A 14,427-nucleotide genomic window follows, 5' to 3' on the forward strand; every position below is an offset into this window, starting at 1 on the left:
AAACTCGGGTTTAGGAAAGGTTATTCCACTGAAGTTCAACTTGCAGGATTCCAGCAAGTTATAACAGATATCTTGGATTCAGGTCAACAGGACTGTATTGCGATTGATCTGTTTAAAGCATTTGATAGGGTGGATCATGGGATACTGCTGGCAAAAATGAGTGCAATTAGACTAGACAAAAGAGTGACTGAATGGGTTGCTATATTTCTAGAAAATAGATCTTAGAGAATTAGAGTAGGCAAAGGTTTATCTGGCCCTGTAATACAGTAATTAAGAGGGGAATTCCTCAAGGCAGTATTATTGGAACTTTATGTTTTCTTATATATAAATGATATGAGTAAAGAAATGGAATCAGAGATACAGCCTTTTGCAGATGATGTTATTCTGTGTAGAGTAATAAATAAGTGACAAGATTGTGAGCAACTGCAACGTGACCTCGAAAATGTTGTGAGGTGGACAGCAGGCAGAGTGGTATAATGATAAATGAGGTTAAAAGTCAAGTTGTGAGTTTCACAAATAGGAAAAGTCCTCTGTTTTAATTACTGCATTGATGGGGTGAAAGTTCCTTTTAGGGATCATTGTAAGTAGCTAGGTGGTAATATAAGGAAAGATCTTCATTGAAGTAATCACATAAATGTGATTGAAAATAAAGGGTACAGATCTCTGCTTATGGTTATGAGGGTGTTTAGGGGTTGTAATAAGGATGTAAAGGAGAGGGCATATAATTCTCTGGTAAGACCCCACCTAGAGTATGGTTCCAGTGTATGGGGCCCTCACCAGGATTACTTGATTCAAGAAGTGGAAAAAAAATCCAAACAAAAGCAGCTCGATTTGTTCTGGGTGATTTCCGACAAAAGAGTAGCGTTACTAAAATGTTGGAAAGTTTGGGCTGGGAAGACTTGGGAGAAAGAAGATGAGGTGCCCGACTTAGTGGTATGTGGCTCCAAGTAGCCTATGCAGTGACCTCCACGGTATGCACTAGCCATGCGTCTTGGTAGGTGTGCTATTTACCAACTGATGAGCCCAACTTAGCACACTGGGGCGAAACGCTGGCAACGAGGAATGAGTTAGCTGGAAAATTTATAATGTCCAATAACGGACCAACTATATTGGCATTATTATTATTATTATTATTATCATTATTATTAAGTGGTATGTTCCGAGGTGTTGGCGGAGAGATGGCGTGGAGTGACATTTGTAAATGAATAAGTTTGAGTGGTGTTTTTAAAAGTAGGAAAGATCACAGTATGAAGATAATGTTGGAATTCAAGAAGACAAATTTGGGCAAGTATTTGTTTATAGGAAGGGGAGTTAGGGATTGGAATAACTTTCCAAGGAAAATGTTCAGTAAATTTCCCATTTCTTTGAAATCATTTAAGAAAAGGCTAGGAAAACAACGGATAAGGAATCTGCTACCTGGGTAACTGCCCTGAATGCTGATCAGTATTGATTGACTTTAACGATTCTTTGTGTTCAGTAACCGAACCATGGAAACACGAGCCCTAGTGCTCAGCCACCAAACCATGGAAACAGGATCCCTCAAATGCAGCAATCAAACCATGGAAACACGATCCTTTGTGTTCAGCAGCTGAACCATGGAACCACGATCCGTTGTAAGCTGGTTGTCGTTGATTCTAGAAGGGCTTGGCACGGGGTAATCACACACAGATTGTTATGCGAGTGTCCACATTTAACAGTACCCCGAGTATGGAATGGTTTCACGTAAATCACAGCACTTCATAATCATGACCTAATATTTAATCATTGATTCTACTCTGACTTAGAGCAAAAATGTTAGTTTAAAAAAATAAGCTGCACTTGTGGCAGAAGATTGTGGTTGTTTTCCCACACACAATGAAAAAAATAAAGTTTGAATCCCTTCACTTGCGTGGTGTCTTCCCACAAAACAAGAAATTAACACTAACACTTTTTCCTTGCACTAATAAATGCACAGTTTATTCTTATTCACATCAGAAAATATTGCTTCACGTTGAAATGATTCCTAAATATTCTAGAATAAAATGTCTGCAGCGACCGACCAAAAACACGTATGAGATGAAGTGTCAATTAGCACATCACAATTCAATATGGCAATATCACTCGTAATTACTGCATTCTACACGAATGTCTAAAGCGAGTTAGACTGCACTCGTGTCATTGAATGTCTATTCACAAAGTACAATTCACACAAAGCACTTATTATTATTATTATTATTATTATTACTATTATTATTATTATTATTATTATTATTATTATTATTATTATTATTATTATTATTATTATTATTATTATTATTATTATTATTATTATTTCCTATTAGCGGAGTTCAATTCACTTGAACATGTTACTTATAATTACTGCACTCTTCACAATGTTTGAAGTGAACTACTAGAACACTTGCAGTATGTAAGGTCCATTAGCAGAGTACCTGAATATTTTATCATACAAGTCGTAATGCTAAAAGTTTGAATTAAATTAACTTTGAAACTGTTTTGACATGTGTGACACATGTAAGTATTGGTTATACAATGATTCACAAGTCCTGGAGTCAAACTCTAATCTTTACAAGTTCCCTCAACCGTAGGAATATAGTTTCTACAATATAGTCAGTATTTTAAATGTTCATTCTTTAGCAGTTATATTAATAACATACTGTATAAAATTACAGTAGGGTAGTTAAGAACCCATAGAGGAGAAAACGATAGTGAAGATGACATTAGCGCGTGGATCGAAGCTGACTATCATCAATTACAAACAGACCAAGAAATTGTAGCCATGGTGGAGAAGGAATCTGGAGTTGATGAGGAACAGAGTGACGACAAAGAAGACCACAATGAACAACGAGCGTCACATTCAGATGCCTCGGCCGCTTTAGAACTTGCCGTCCACTGCTACGCCAACTAATGTTATGTTTATGAGACGCTAGTTGAACACTACATCTTCGAGTTGGTTCCAGTCACTATGGCAAAAGAAACTAACAGACTTTGTAAAGATAAATGACCAGTGATTGATGGTTTGGATGTGTAATTATGTTTACATTAAGTTATTCTAGTAAAATATGACTAGTAAAATGCAAGTAAATCTTCATTCGATAATATGTTCTTTCATTTCAATAAGGAGAATTTCCTCCTCTGCGAACCATGTGACCTTGCCGTGGTGGGGAGGCTTGCATGCCCCAATGATGCAGATAGCCGAGCCGCAGGTGCAACTATATCGGATGGGTATGTGTTGAGAGACCAGACTAACGAATGGTTCATCGAAAGGGGGGTAGAAGCCTCTTGGTAGTTGCAAGGGCGGCAGTCTTGATGATTGACTGATACGGCCTTGTAATAATACTCAACATGGCTTAGCTGTGTTGATACTGCTACACGGCTAAAAGCAACGGGAAACTACAGCCATAACTACCTCCCGAGGACATGCAGCTCTCTCTGTATGAATGATGTACTGATGATGGCTTCCTCCCAGGTAAAATATTCCGGAGGTAAACTAGTCCCCCATTCGGATCTCTGGGTGGGGACTACGCGAGAGGGGGCGATCATCAGGAAGATGGATACTGACATTCTGCGAGTCGGAGCGTGGAATGTTAGAAGTTTGAATCGTTGTGGTAGGTTAGAGAATCTGAAAAGGGAGATGGATAGGCTAAAGTTAGATGTAGTTGGTATGAGTGAAGTACGTTGGCAGGAAGAACAAGATTTTTGGTCAGGTGACTACCGAATTATCAACACAAAATCAAACGGGAAATGCAGGAGTTGGTTTAATAATGAATAAGAAAGTAGGGCAGCGGGTAAGTTACTACGACCAGCATAGTGAAAGAATTATTGTCGTCAAGATAGACACCAAACCAATGCCCACCACAATAGTGCAGGTTTATATGCCTACTAGTTCAGCGGATGATGAAGAAATCGAAAAAATATATGAGGAGATAGAAGATTTAATACAATATGTAAAAGGTGACGAGAATCTAATTGTGATGGGAGACTGGAATGTAGTGGTAGGCCAAGGAAGAGAAGGTAGTACAGTAGGAGAATTTGGATTGGGACAAAGGAACAAAAGAGGAAGTCGACCGGTTGAATTCTGCACTGATCATAATTTAGTCCTTGCCAGTACTTGTTTCAAACACCACAAACGATGGCTGTATACGTGGACGAGACCTGGAGACACTGGAAGGTATCAAATAGACTTCATTATGATTAGGCAGAGATTCAGAAACCAGGTGTTGGATTGCAAAGTTTTCCCAGGAGCAGATGTGGACTCTGACCACAACTTGTTGGTCATGAAATGCCATCAGAAGTTGAAGAAATTGAAGAAAGGAAAGAATGCAAAAAGATGGGATCTAGACAAGTTGAAAGAAAAGAATGTGAGGGGTTGTTTCAAGGAACATGTTGCACAAGGACTAAATGAAAAGGCTGAAGGAAACACTATAGAGGAAGAGTGGAGAGTCATGAAAAATGAAGTCGGTAGGGCTGCTGACGAAATGTTAGGAAGGAAGAAAAGACCAACTAAGAATCAGTGGTTAAATCAGGAGATACTAGACCTGATTGATGACCGACGAAAATACAAGAATGCTAGAAATGAAGAGGGCGGAAAAGAATACAGGCGATTACAGAATCAAGTGGATAGAAAGTGCAAGGTAGCTAAGGAAGAATGGCTGAAGGAGAAGTGCAAGGATGTCGAAGGCTGTATGGTCCTGGGAAAGGTAGATGCTGCATACAGGAAAATCAAGGAAACCTTTGGAGAAAGGAAATCTAGGTGTATGAATGTTAAGAGCTGAGATGGAAAGCCACTTCTAGGGAAAGGAGACAAAGCAGAAAGATGGCAGGAGCCTAACCAACAGTTGTATCAAGGTAAAGATGTAGATAATTTGGTTCTGGAACATGAAGAGTCTGTTGATGCTGATGAAATGGGAGATCCAATTTTGAGGTCAGGGTTTGACAGTGCTGTGAGCGACCTAAATAGGAACAAGGCACCTGGAATTGATGACATTCCCTCTGAATTACTGACTGCCTTAGGAGAAACCAGCATGGCAAGGTTATTTAATTTAGTGTGCAAGATGTATGAGACAGGAGAAGTCCCATCCGATTTTCGGCAGAATGTTGTTATAATACCAATATAAATGGTCCGTTATTGGACATTATAAATTTTCCAGCTAACTCATTCCTGGTTGCCAGCGTTTCGCCCTCGTGTGCTAGGCTGGGCTCATCAGTTGGTACCTAGCACACCTACCAAGACGCTGGCTAGTGCATACCGTGGAGGCCACTGCGTAGGCTAATTGTAGCCACCGGCAGTGCCAATGCACTATGAGAGACTTTGTCTCATTATCAAAAATTGATGCCTGCTTGGCCATCAGATAATAGATGTTGATTCCCATAGGGAATCTGGAAGTCTTTGTTCCGAATGAGTAAATTTATAATACCAATATAAATGGTCCGTTATTGGACATTATAAATTTTCCAGCTAACTCATTCCTGGTTGCCAGCGTTTCGCCCTCGTGTGCTAGGCTGGGCTCATCAGTTGGTACCTAGCACACCTACCAAGACGCTGGCTAGTGCATACCGTGGAGGCCACTGCGTAGGCTAATTGTAGCCACCGGCTACCAGGAATGAGTTAGCTGGAAAATTTATAATGTCCAATAACGGACCATTTATATTGGTATTATAAATTTACTCATTCGGAACAAAGACTTCCAGATTCCCTATGGGAATCAACATCTATCATCTGATGGCCAAGCAGGCATCAATTTTTGATAATGAGACAAAGTCTCTCATAGTGCATTGGCACTGCCGGTGGCTACAATTAGCCTACGCAGTGGCCTCCACGATATGCACTAGCCAGCGTCTTGGTAGGTGTGCTAGGTACCAACTGATGAGCCCAGCCTAGCACACGAGGGCGAAACGCTGGCAACCAGGAATGAGTTAGCTGGAAAATTTATAATGTCCAATAACGGACCATTTATATTGGTATTATAAATTTACTCATTCGGAACAAAGACTTCCAGATTCCCTATGGGAATCAACATCTATCAGAATGTTGTTATACCTATTCCCAAGAAAGCCGGTGCTGACAGATGTGAAAACTACCGTACCATTAGTTTAGTATCTCATGCTTGCAAAATTTTAACATGTATTAATTACAGAAGAATGGAAAAACAAGTTGAAGCTGAGTTAGGAGAAGATCAATTTGGCTTCAGAAGAAATGTAGGAACACGTGAAGCAATCCTGACTTTACGTCTGATCTTAGAGGGTCGAATCAAGAAGGACAAGCCCACGTTCATGGCATTCGTAGATCTAGAAAAGGCATTTGATAATGTTGATTGGACCAAGCTATTTATGATTTTGAAGATGATGGGGATCAGATACCGAGAAAAAGAATTATCTACAGTCTGTATAAAAATCAGTCTGCAGTGATAAGAATCGAGGGCTTTGATAAAGAAGCAGCAATCCAGAAAGGAGTGAGGCAAGGCTGCAGTTTGTTCCCTCTCCTTTTCAATGTTTACATAGAACAGGCAGAAGGAAATCAAAGAGAAATTTGGAAAGGGAATCACAGTCCAAGGAGAGGAAATCAAAACCTTGAGATTTGCCGATGATATTGTTATTTTATCTGAGACTGCAGAAGATCTCGAGAAGTTGCTGAATGGTATGGATGAAGTCTTGGGTAAGGAGTACCAGATGAAAATAAATAAGTCCAAAACAAACGTAATGGAGTGCAGTCGAATGAAGGCAGGTGATGTAGGAAACATTATATTAGGAAATGAAGTCTTAATGGAAATAGATGAATATTGTTACTTGGGTAGTAAAATAACTAACGATGGCAGAAGTAAGGAGGACATAAAATGCAGACTAGCACAAGCAAGGAAGAGCTTTCTTAAGAAAAGAAATTTGCTCACTTCAAACATTGATATCGGAATCAGAAAGATGTTTTTGAAGACTTTCATGTGGAGCATGGCATTGTATGGAAGTGAAACATGGACGATAACTAGCTCAGAAAGAAAGAGAATAGAAGCTTTTGAAATGTGGTGTTACAGAAGAATGTTGAAGGTGAGATGGATAGATCGAATCACGAATGAAGAGATACTGAATCGAATTGGTGAGAGGAGATCGATTTGGCTAAATTTGACAAGAAGAAGAGATAGAATGATAGGACACATCTGAAGACACCTAGGACTTGTTCAGTTGGTTTTTGAAGGAAGTGTGGGTGGTAAGAACGGGAGGGGTAGACCAAGGTATGAATATGACAAGCAGATTAGAGCAGATGTAGGATGCAATAGTTACGTAGAAATGAAAAGTTAGCACAGGATAGGGTGGCATGGAGGGTTGCATCAAACCAGTCTATGGACTGATTACTCAAACACAAGGAGAATTTTTAAAATTGAATATATCAGTTCGGACTAACCGGACTTTCGGATTAACGGGACTCTAGTGTAGTTATTTACATGAAATTACATTATAATTACTTTGTGCCTATCAATTTCATTAGTACAATTTACGAACTTCATCGTATGGATCGGTATTAACACATTTGAAACTAAGAAACAATGTTAGGTTTTGGTCCACCCAATCAATACATGTCACTTTACAAGTTAAATATTTAATTAACATATTAAGAAACATTTAGGGACATGTTTTGTCTCTATTTGAGACTTAATCAGCCATAGAATCACATGGTAGATTACAAAACTGAAATCAGAAACTGGAAAAAAAATGTAAGTATGGAAGAACTCATGTCTTTTAAAGACTATTTGGGAAATGCAGAAATTATAAATATAATACATTATTTACATAAATTGACCTCACTACTTGCAAAAACTTTTGTCTTCAATGTTAATAGTGAAATTAATTTGAAATTGACAAGCCTGCCATAACGTCTCGTACGAAATCAATGTCCATTGTTGCTGACTGTATTTGAAATGGAAGTTCCATTTTTAAACTATTGAGGAAACAAAGGAGAACAAATTACATATATTAAAGAGGTACCTTAAAACTTCTTGCAAACAATCATTCAGCCAAGTTAAATATAAACGATCTTACTTGAAAAATGTTGCAAGCATTATTAGAATCTGGTAGTTTCAGTGTGTTGACTGGGAAGATCGAAATTCCTGCCTTGGAAATGGATAGGTACTAAATCTATGCCGGAATAATAAAAAACATACATTTACCCAGAAATTCTAACACGAAATGAATGAATGAATGAATGAATGAATGGTAACTACCTAGTTTTTCCATAAATACTGTTATAAATTTTTGACGGACGCTGTACAACCAGTTTGACGGGTAAAGAGCCGCCAGTGTGCTCGTGTTAACCATGAACCATTGTGAGTTTGTCTGTGAAAGAGGAAGCATTTAGCTGCAGGTTTAAACATGGAATGGGCTGACTACAAAAATCGTGTTGCCGTGATAGCATTACATAAAATTGGAAAATCTGCGAGTGACATTTTCAAGATGCTACAAAAGCTCAAAATCAATCGTATGTTTGTGTACCGGACCATTGAACAATTCGCTGAAACCGGGGCTGTGAAGGATTGTCTGAGAGAGGGTCCCCCACGTAATGTCAGGACTCGGCAGCACAAAAAGCAGTGGCGGCTTGTGTTCGGAGAAATGCAGTACAGATGCAGGCTATCATGGCCCACGAAATGAACATTTCGAGAAGGTCAATGTCCAGACTTCTGTCAGAGGACCTTGGACTAAGGGCTTATCGCCGAAGTACAGGACATTACGTTGATGCACACCTAAGGAAGATGAGAGTGCTAAAATGTCGACTTCTCCTGCAGCGTTTTGCTCTTAATGGTAATCGGAAAATGCTCTTCACCGATGAGAAGATATTCATCATTGAAGAGTCTTTCAATCATCGAAACGACAGAGTTTATGCAACAGCCTCTCAGGAAGCCAGTAAAAAAGTTCCTAAAACTCAGAGGCCCCATCATCCCTCTTCGGTGTTGGTTTTGAGTGGGGGGTGAGTTATTCTGGCACCACCCAGCTGCATTTTTGCGAAAAGGGAGTTAAAACCAGTTCCAGTGTGTTCAAAAGCACCATTATGTAGCCCAATGTAAAGAACTAAAGTGGCACATTGTTTGAAAACCAACCCTGGACTTTCCAGCAGGATTCTACTCTAACCCACAAGGCAAGGTCATCCTAACGGCTTCAGCGTCATGTCACCAATTTCTTTTTGCCTGAAGATTGGCCCAGAAGCAGTCTGGACTTGAACCCTTTGAACTACCCACTGTGATCAGTGCTTGAGGACATAGCCATCAAGAGGAGACACTCCATCATTGAAAATTTAAAGCGTTCCTTATTGGCAGCAGTGACAGATTTTTGCCTGGATATCGGGCACATGCCAGAGCAAAGTGTAGCTTCCACCAAAGTCCCAGTCTCATCCATGGCTGTGACAATATGGAAGCTGCTGGGGTATGGGTGGTGCTGAGTAATGACATTTGGGGCACAACTATTGTCTGAGTGTTATGAAAGGTGTTGCTCATAGGATCAGTCGTGCTGCAGTGGCACCTTCTGGTCCAGTGAGGAAAGCAATGGCAAACTACCTCACTCCTCATCTTGCCTAGTACACCTCATTTAGGCTCTGCCATTGGGTTTTGCAGTTTCCCTATAACTGCGTAGCCTTTGGTGGTGCTATTTGAGGATCCAACCAGCCTCTGGGCTGATGACCTAACAGACAGACATCGTGTTCTGCTATGGACAAGTAGCAACAAAGACTCCGAGCCTGTGTCAGTGCAGAAGGTGACCATTTCAAAAAGTGATTGGTGCTGTGTGTAGTGAATGCATGTAAGGACAACATACTGAAAGTAAATTAATATATTTCTCATGATAGTTGCGTTTTTCATTTTTTAATTTGTAACAGTATTTATGGCAAGACTAGGTAGAACAAAATATAAATAACGAAATTTAGTGCCACCTGCAAAAGATTTACGGGAATAATTGACCCTATAGAGTATGAATGAACTACTCTTCCCAAGGCGACGGTCATCAGACAGATCAGGTTCCACACTTGCATCATTACCTTACCTGCTACTATTTATCTTCGAAAGTAAATTTGGTAGCAGCCAGGTTTTTCCCTACCCCACCAAAAACAAAAAAAGATTTACCAGAAGTTTCACTACCTAGGTACATGAATTTACACCAACAATTATGTGATGGGACCAAATCGTTTTTCTGCTTACAAAAATAAACTTCCACAACCATCTACACTTTACTAAGATCAAAACGATTTTACACCGTTCTGAAGGCTATGTTTCAAATTAATGGTATCCTATGGATAAGATGAGACTGTCCATTCTTAACCTTATATACATTATAGCACAATATAATATCACCATGGAATCTCATTCTCGGGTTGTAACAGTATGTTAAAACAGACCCAGTCACCTCACTATACTCTGTTGATCAAACAACTTCATTACGAAAAAAAAAAAAAAAAACTTCTGTGGACAAGATGCAAGACAAATGCCACGTCAGATATGTCAAAGAACGAACAAGTGTTGAACAATTTGACTACAGTTTCTTCTAGCAATAATCAGTTCTGCGCACGATAACACATTATCTTCTGATTACACCTGTAAAACACTATCCAATTTGCATTTACTTGGAGAGGAATAATCTAGAGTCTGACTTACAAAAGAACACTATGTCGCGTCTTCCACCAACTGCTCACCAGGAGCTTGTAATTACAGAGTAATGCACTTGTCATGACTCTGTAATGGTACAGTAATGTAACCATAAAGAACTCATACTGCAAAGACTTCGTAATAGTAATTGTCATGAACAGCAACCGCAATGGTTCTGAACAGTAATAGTAATAAACGCGTTGCACATGCACACTCGTAAGAGGGGGTACCCCCATAAAAAAGGAATTATTTTTTAAAAGCTATAATTTTTTAAAAATCATCCTTATCCCTTTCAAAATACTCTCCATTACAACCAATACATTTGTCACACCGGGGCTTTCACTGTTGGAAACATTTTTTGTAGTCATTTTTAGAAATGGCTGACAGCTCCTACCATGTTTTTCCTCAGGTCAGAGCATCAATCAAACCTTTTGATTTGGAAGTTTTAAGAAGATTGCACAACAGTGTTCCTCAAAAAAGACCCAGTTTGCGGCAGACAGGAGACTGGTTCTTCCACCATGACAACGCACCTGCACACACAGCCATCTCTGTTAGACTGTTTTTGGCTAAAAATGGTATGGTACAGCTGCCCCACACACCTTACTCGCCTGACCTGGCTCCGTGCAACTTTTTCTTATTTCCGCGCATGAAAGGACAACGATTTGACAACACTGGAGAGGTCAAAAAGAAAATGAGGGACGAGCTGTCAGCCATTTCTAAAGATAACAAAAAAATGTTTCGGACAGTTTTTAAAAAATATTCCATTTTTTTTGGGTACCCCCTCGTATAGGCTTGCTCCACCTGGCTGTCATGTCTGCAAAGTCCACCGAAAGCAACACTCCGACTGCATCATCTTCAAATGTCTCGTGGTCAACGCAAACTCCTTCAATCTCCGGATTGTTTACCGAGCGGCCGATACGCAAATAAGCGAACACTCGCGTTCATCCACATTGGTGAATTGCCAACTTCAGCATACACATCCTGGCCGTATCCCAGGTTTCCAAGTCACTTGTTGCAACACTTTCAACCGACTTCAACCATCTTTACTGATATAGTCACTGTTTTCCATGTTGCACAATCTTCACTGCTAGGCCATGTGTACAGACTCTTACTCAGATTAAAAGTTATACAAATATGAGGATATGCATATTCAATATTCCCTAACCACAATTCCTTCTTACAATATTCTTTTCTTACATCTTACAGTAATTTAACAAATTCAGCAGATATTCACTATTCTGTATGAAAGGATTTTAGAAAGAAAAATAAGACCATTGACATAATTAAAGTTATCAGAGGAACAGTACAGATTCCGGAAAGGCAGATCAACAGTTGATCTAATATTTGGACTGCGTCAGCTAATGAAGAAGTATTATGAACACAGTAAGGTCCTTTGGCTGGCCTTCCTGGATATCAAAAAGGCCTTTGATACTGTGAGCAGGGACAAAGTCTGGGAAGTGCTGAGAAACAGTGGAATCAATAATGACATAATAAAACAAATTGAGAATTTATATGAAGACATCAGTAGTTGCATCAAAACACCATCAGGAATGATGGAACCCTTTAGAATAACTACGGGCCTGAGACAAGGTGGAGTTCTGTCACCTCTTCTCTTCATTACTGTGATGAATGAGATTCAACAACAAGTATGCCCAAATGTTGGTGACAACAAAATGAAAGTCATGCTATTTGCTGATGACATCTGCATATGGGAAGATTCTAAGGAGGAACTTCAGGATCAGATCAGTGAATTGACAGTAATAGCTAAAAGGTGCAGTTAAAGATTCAGTCAGGAAAAAAGTGAAGTGTTGATTATGCAGAGAAATGGTCAACCTGAAGGTTACATTGAAATAGAGGGTAAACAACTCAAGATGTCCAACAAATTCAAATATTTAGGAAGCATGATATCGGCAACAGGCTCCATTGAAGAGGAACTTACCAGCAGGATTCAAGCTGGAGGAACATTCCATAGAGTTTTCCAAGACCTAATATGGAACCCAAAAGTACCATTGAAATGCAAGCGAGCAATTTATCTGACTTATTACATGTCAATTTTGACATATGGGAGTGAGACCTGGACCATGAGGGAAAAGGATGATCCAAGGATTCCGGCAGCTGAAATGAGATTCATCCGGGCGATGATTCACAAAACAAGACGAGATAAAATTCATAATGAGAACATCGGGGACATGGCTTAGGTTGACAGAATGCGGGATAACATAACTCTGCGTAGACTCAAAAGGTATGGTCACATGTAAAGTATGGATCCTGATTGCATACCCAGAAAAATGTATGATCTGCAGTAAGAGGGCGGCCAAGAATGCGATATACACACATGGTGAAAAATGACATTCAGCAACGAGGAGGAGACTAGGACAGCACTGAAGAGGGAGAAAAGTACAAAGACAGAAGTTGGTGGAGGGGCTTCATTCGCCGACCCATCATATTAGATGGAACGATGTGGGATATGTATGTATATTACAAATTATTTACAAAAATTTCCTAAGCTAAAATCAGGACAACGTCATTCACAAACATTCACTAACCTAAAGAGTAAGATAAATATTTTATCACAAAAGATTACAGTCTGAGACAGTGAACACGAAGATAGATGTTGACTCTTCTATACTAGTTACTCAGTTTTCATCTTGTGAGGTGTACATTAAAATGCTTTCTAGCTTGTACTTTAATGACTTAAAATAAAAATAAAAAGAAAGTTTACAGGTTTACAATTTCAACTTGAATTCTCACACCTCTACTCTAGATTACCTTCTCCAGTACAATTCCGATTTTTTTTTTTAGTGCAAGGACATTGTTGATTTGTAACATTATGTTAACAAGATCTGTTTTCATTTTGCAGAAGATGGGAAGGAGAAAGGGGACAAGAAGCTTATTGACATAGGCAAGGAGGCAGCGATAGAGGCCGAAGTACGTGCTGCGCGGGAGAGAGCGATTGTTCCCCTGGAAATTCGCATAAAATCTTTCAAGGAAATGCTAGCTGAGAAAGAGGTGAGTGCATAGTTGTTTAGGTACAAAATGCTATGTATTACCTGCTAACTTACCCTCATTCGAAATGGGAAAACAATGTTGTTGATATCATGGATGGTACCACACAACATCGAGAGTCCATTCACTGAGGTAGGTTAGTCCATTGAAAGTGTTTGTTTATGAGACCTGTTGAAAATTTATGTTGTGAAGTTAATATTGGTGCAAAACTGCTGATTATATCTTTTTTAATTAAACATGACATTTATTAAGGTAAGATAGTTAACACGCTTAAAAATAAATTTAAGTTCAATATTCTCAACTCTACTGTATTTATTCAATATGTTCATTGGAAATTGTAATGCAGGTATCAGCCTTCAGCACCTGGGAGAAAGAGTTGCACAAAATTGTGTTTGATCCACGATACTTACTGCTAACTTCCAAGGAACGCAAGCAAGTGTTCGAGAAGTATGTGAAGGAGCGAGCTGAGGAGGAGCGCCGTGAGAAGAGGAATAAGATGCGGGAACGCAAGGACGAGTTTCGGAGGCTAATGGAGGAAGCCAACCTACACGGGAAGTAAGTGTCTTGCAAATGTATTCGAGTTTTTTTTTAACCATTTGAGATTGGTTTCCTTCCAGGGGGCCCAGTAGGATGTTAGTGAATGATATGCCTTCATTTACTTCAGTCTTAGAATATTTTCCCCCTCACACACACACTCTCTCTGTCTCTCTCTCTCTCATGTACATAGGGCTTCCCAGAGAAAATGTCCAAAAACAACAACAAATGTAAGGAAGCCGTTCAATGATGTGAAACTTCAGTGAGGCAAAAGCTC

The 14,427-nt window shown here is 39.5% G+C and overlaps 1 protein-coding gene across 3 annotated transcripts in view; it reads left to right on the forward strand.

Moving 5' to 3' along the window:
• Positions 1-14,427, forward strand: part of LOC136857127 (transcription elongation regulator 1) — a 513,780-nt gene that overhangs the window by 274,789 nt on the left and 224,564 nt on the right. For all 3 annotated transcript variants that reach the window (XM_067135534.2, XM_067135536.2, XM_067135535.2), the window contains exons 10-11: positions 13,471-13,619; positions 13,963-14,171. In XM_067135534.2, the coding sequence (XP_066991635.2) occupies positions 13,471-13,619; positions 13,963-14,171 (358 nt within the window). The remainder of the gene's footprint in view (positions 1-13,470; positions 13,620-13,962; positions 14,172-14,427) is intronic.

This window comes from Anabrus simplex, chromosome 1, assembly GCF_040414725.1.
Source record: "Anabrus simplex isolate iqAnaSimp1 chromosome 1, ASM4041472v1, whole genome shotgun sequence".
NCBI lineage: Eukaryota > Metazoa > Arthropoda > Insecta > Orthoptera > Tettigoniidae > Anabrus > Anabrus simplex.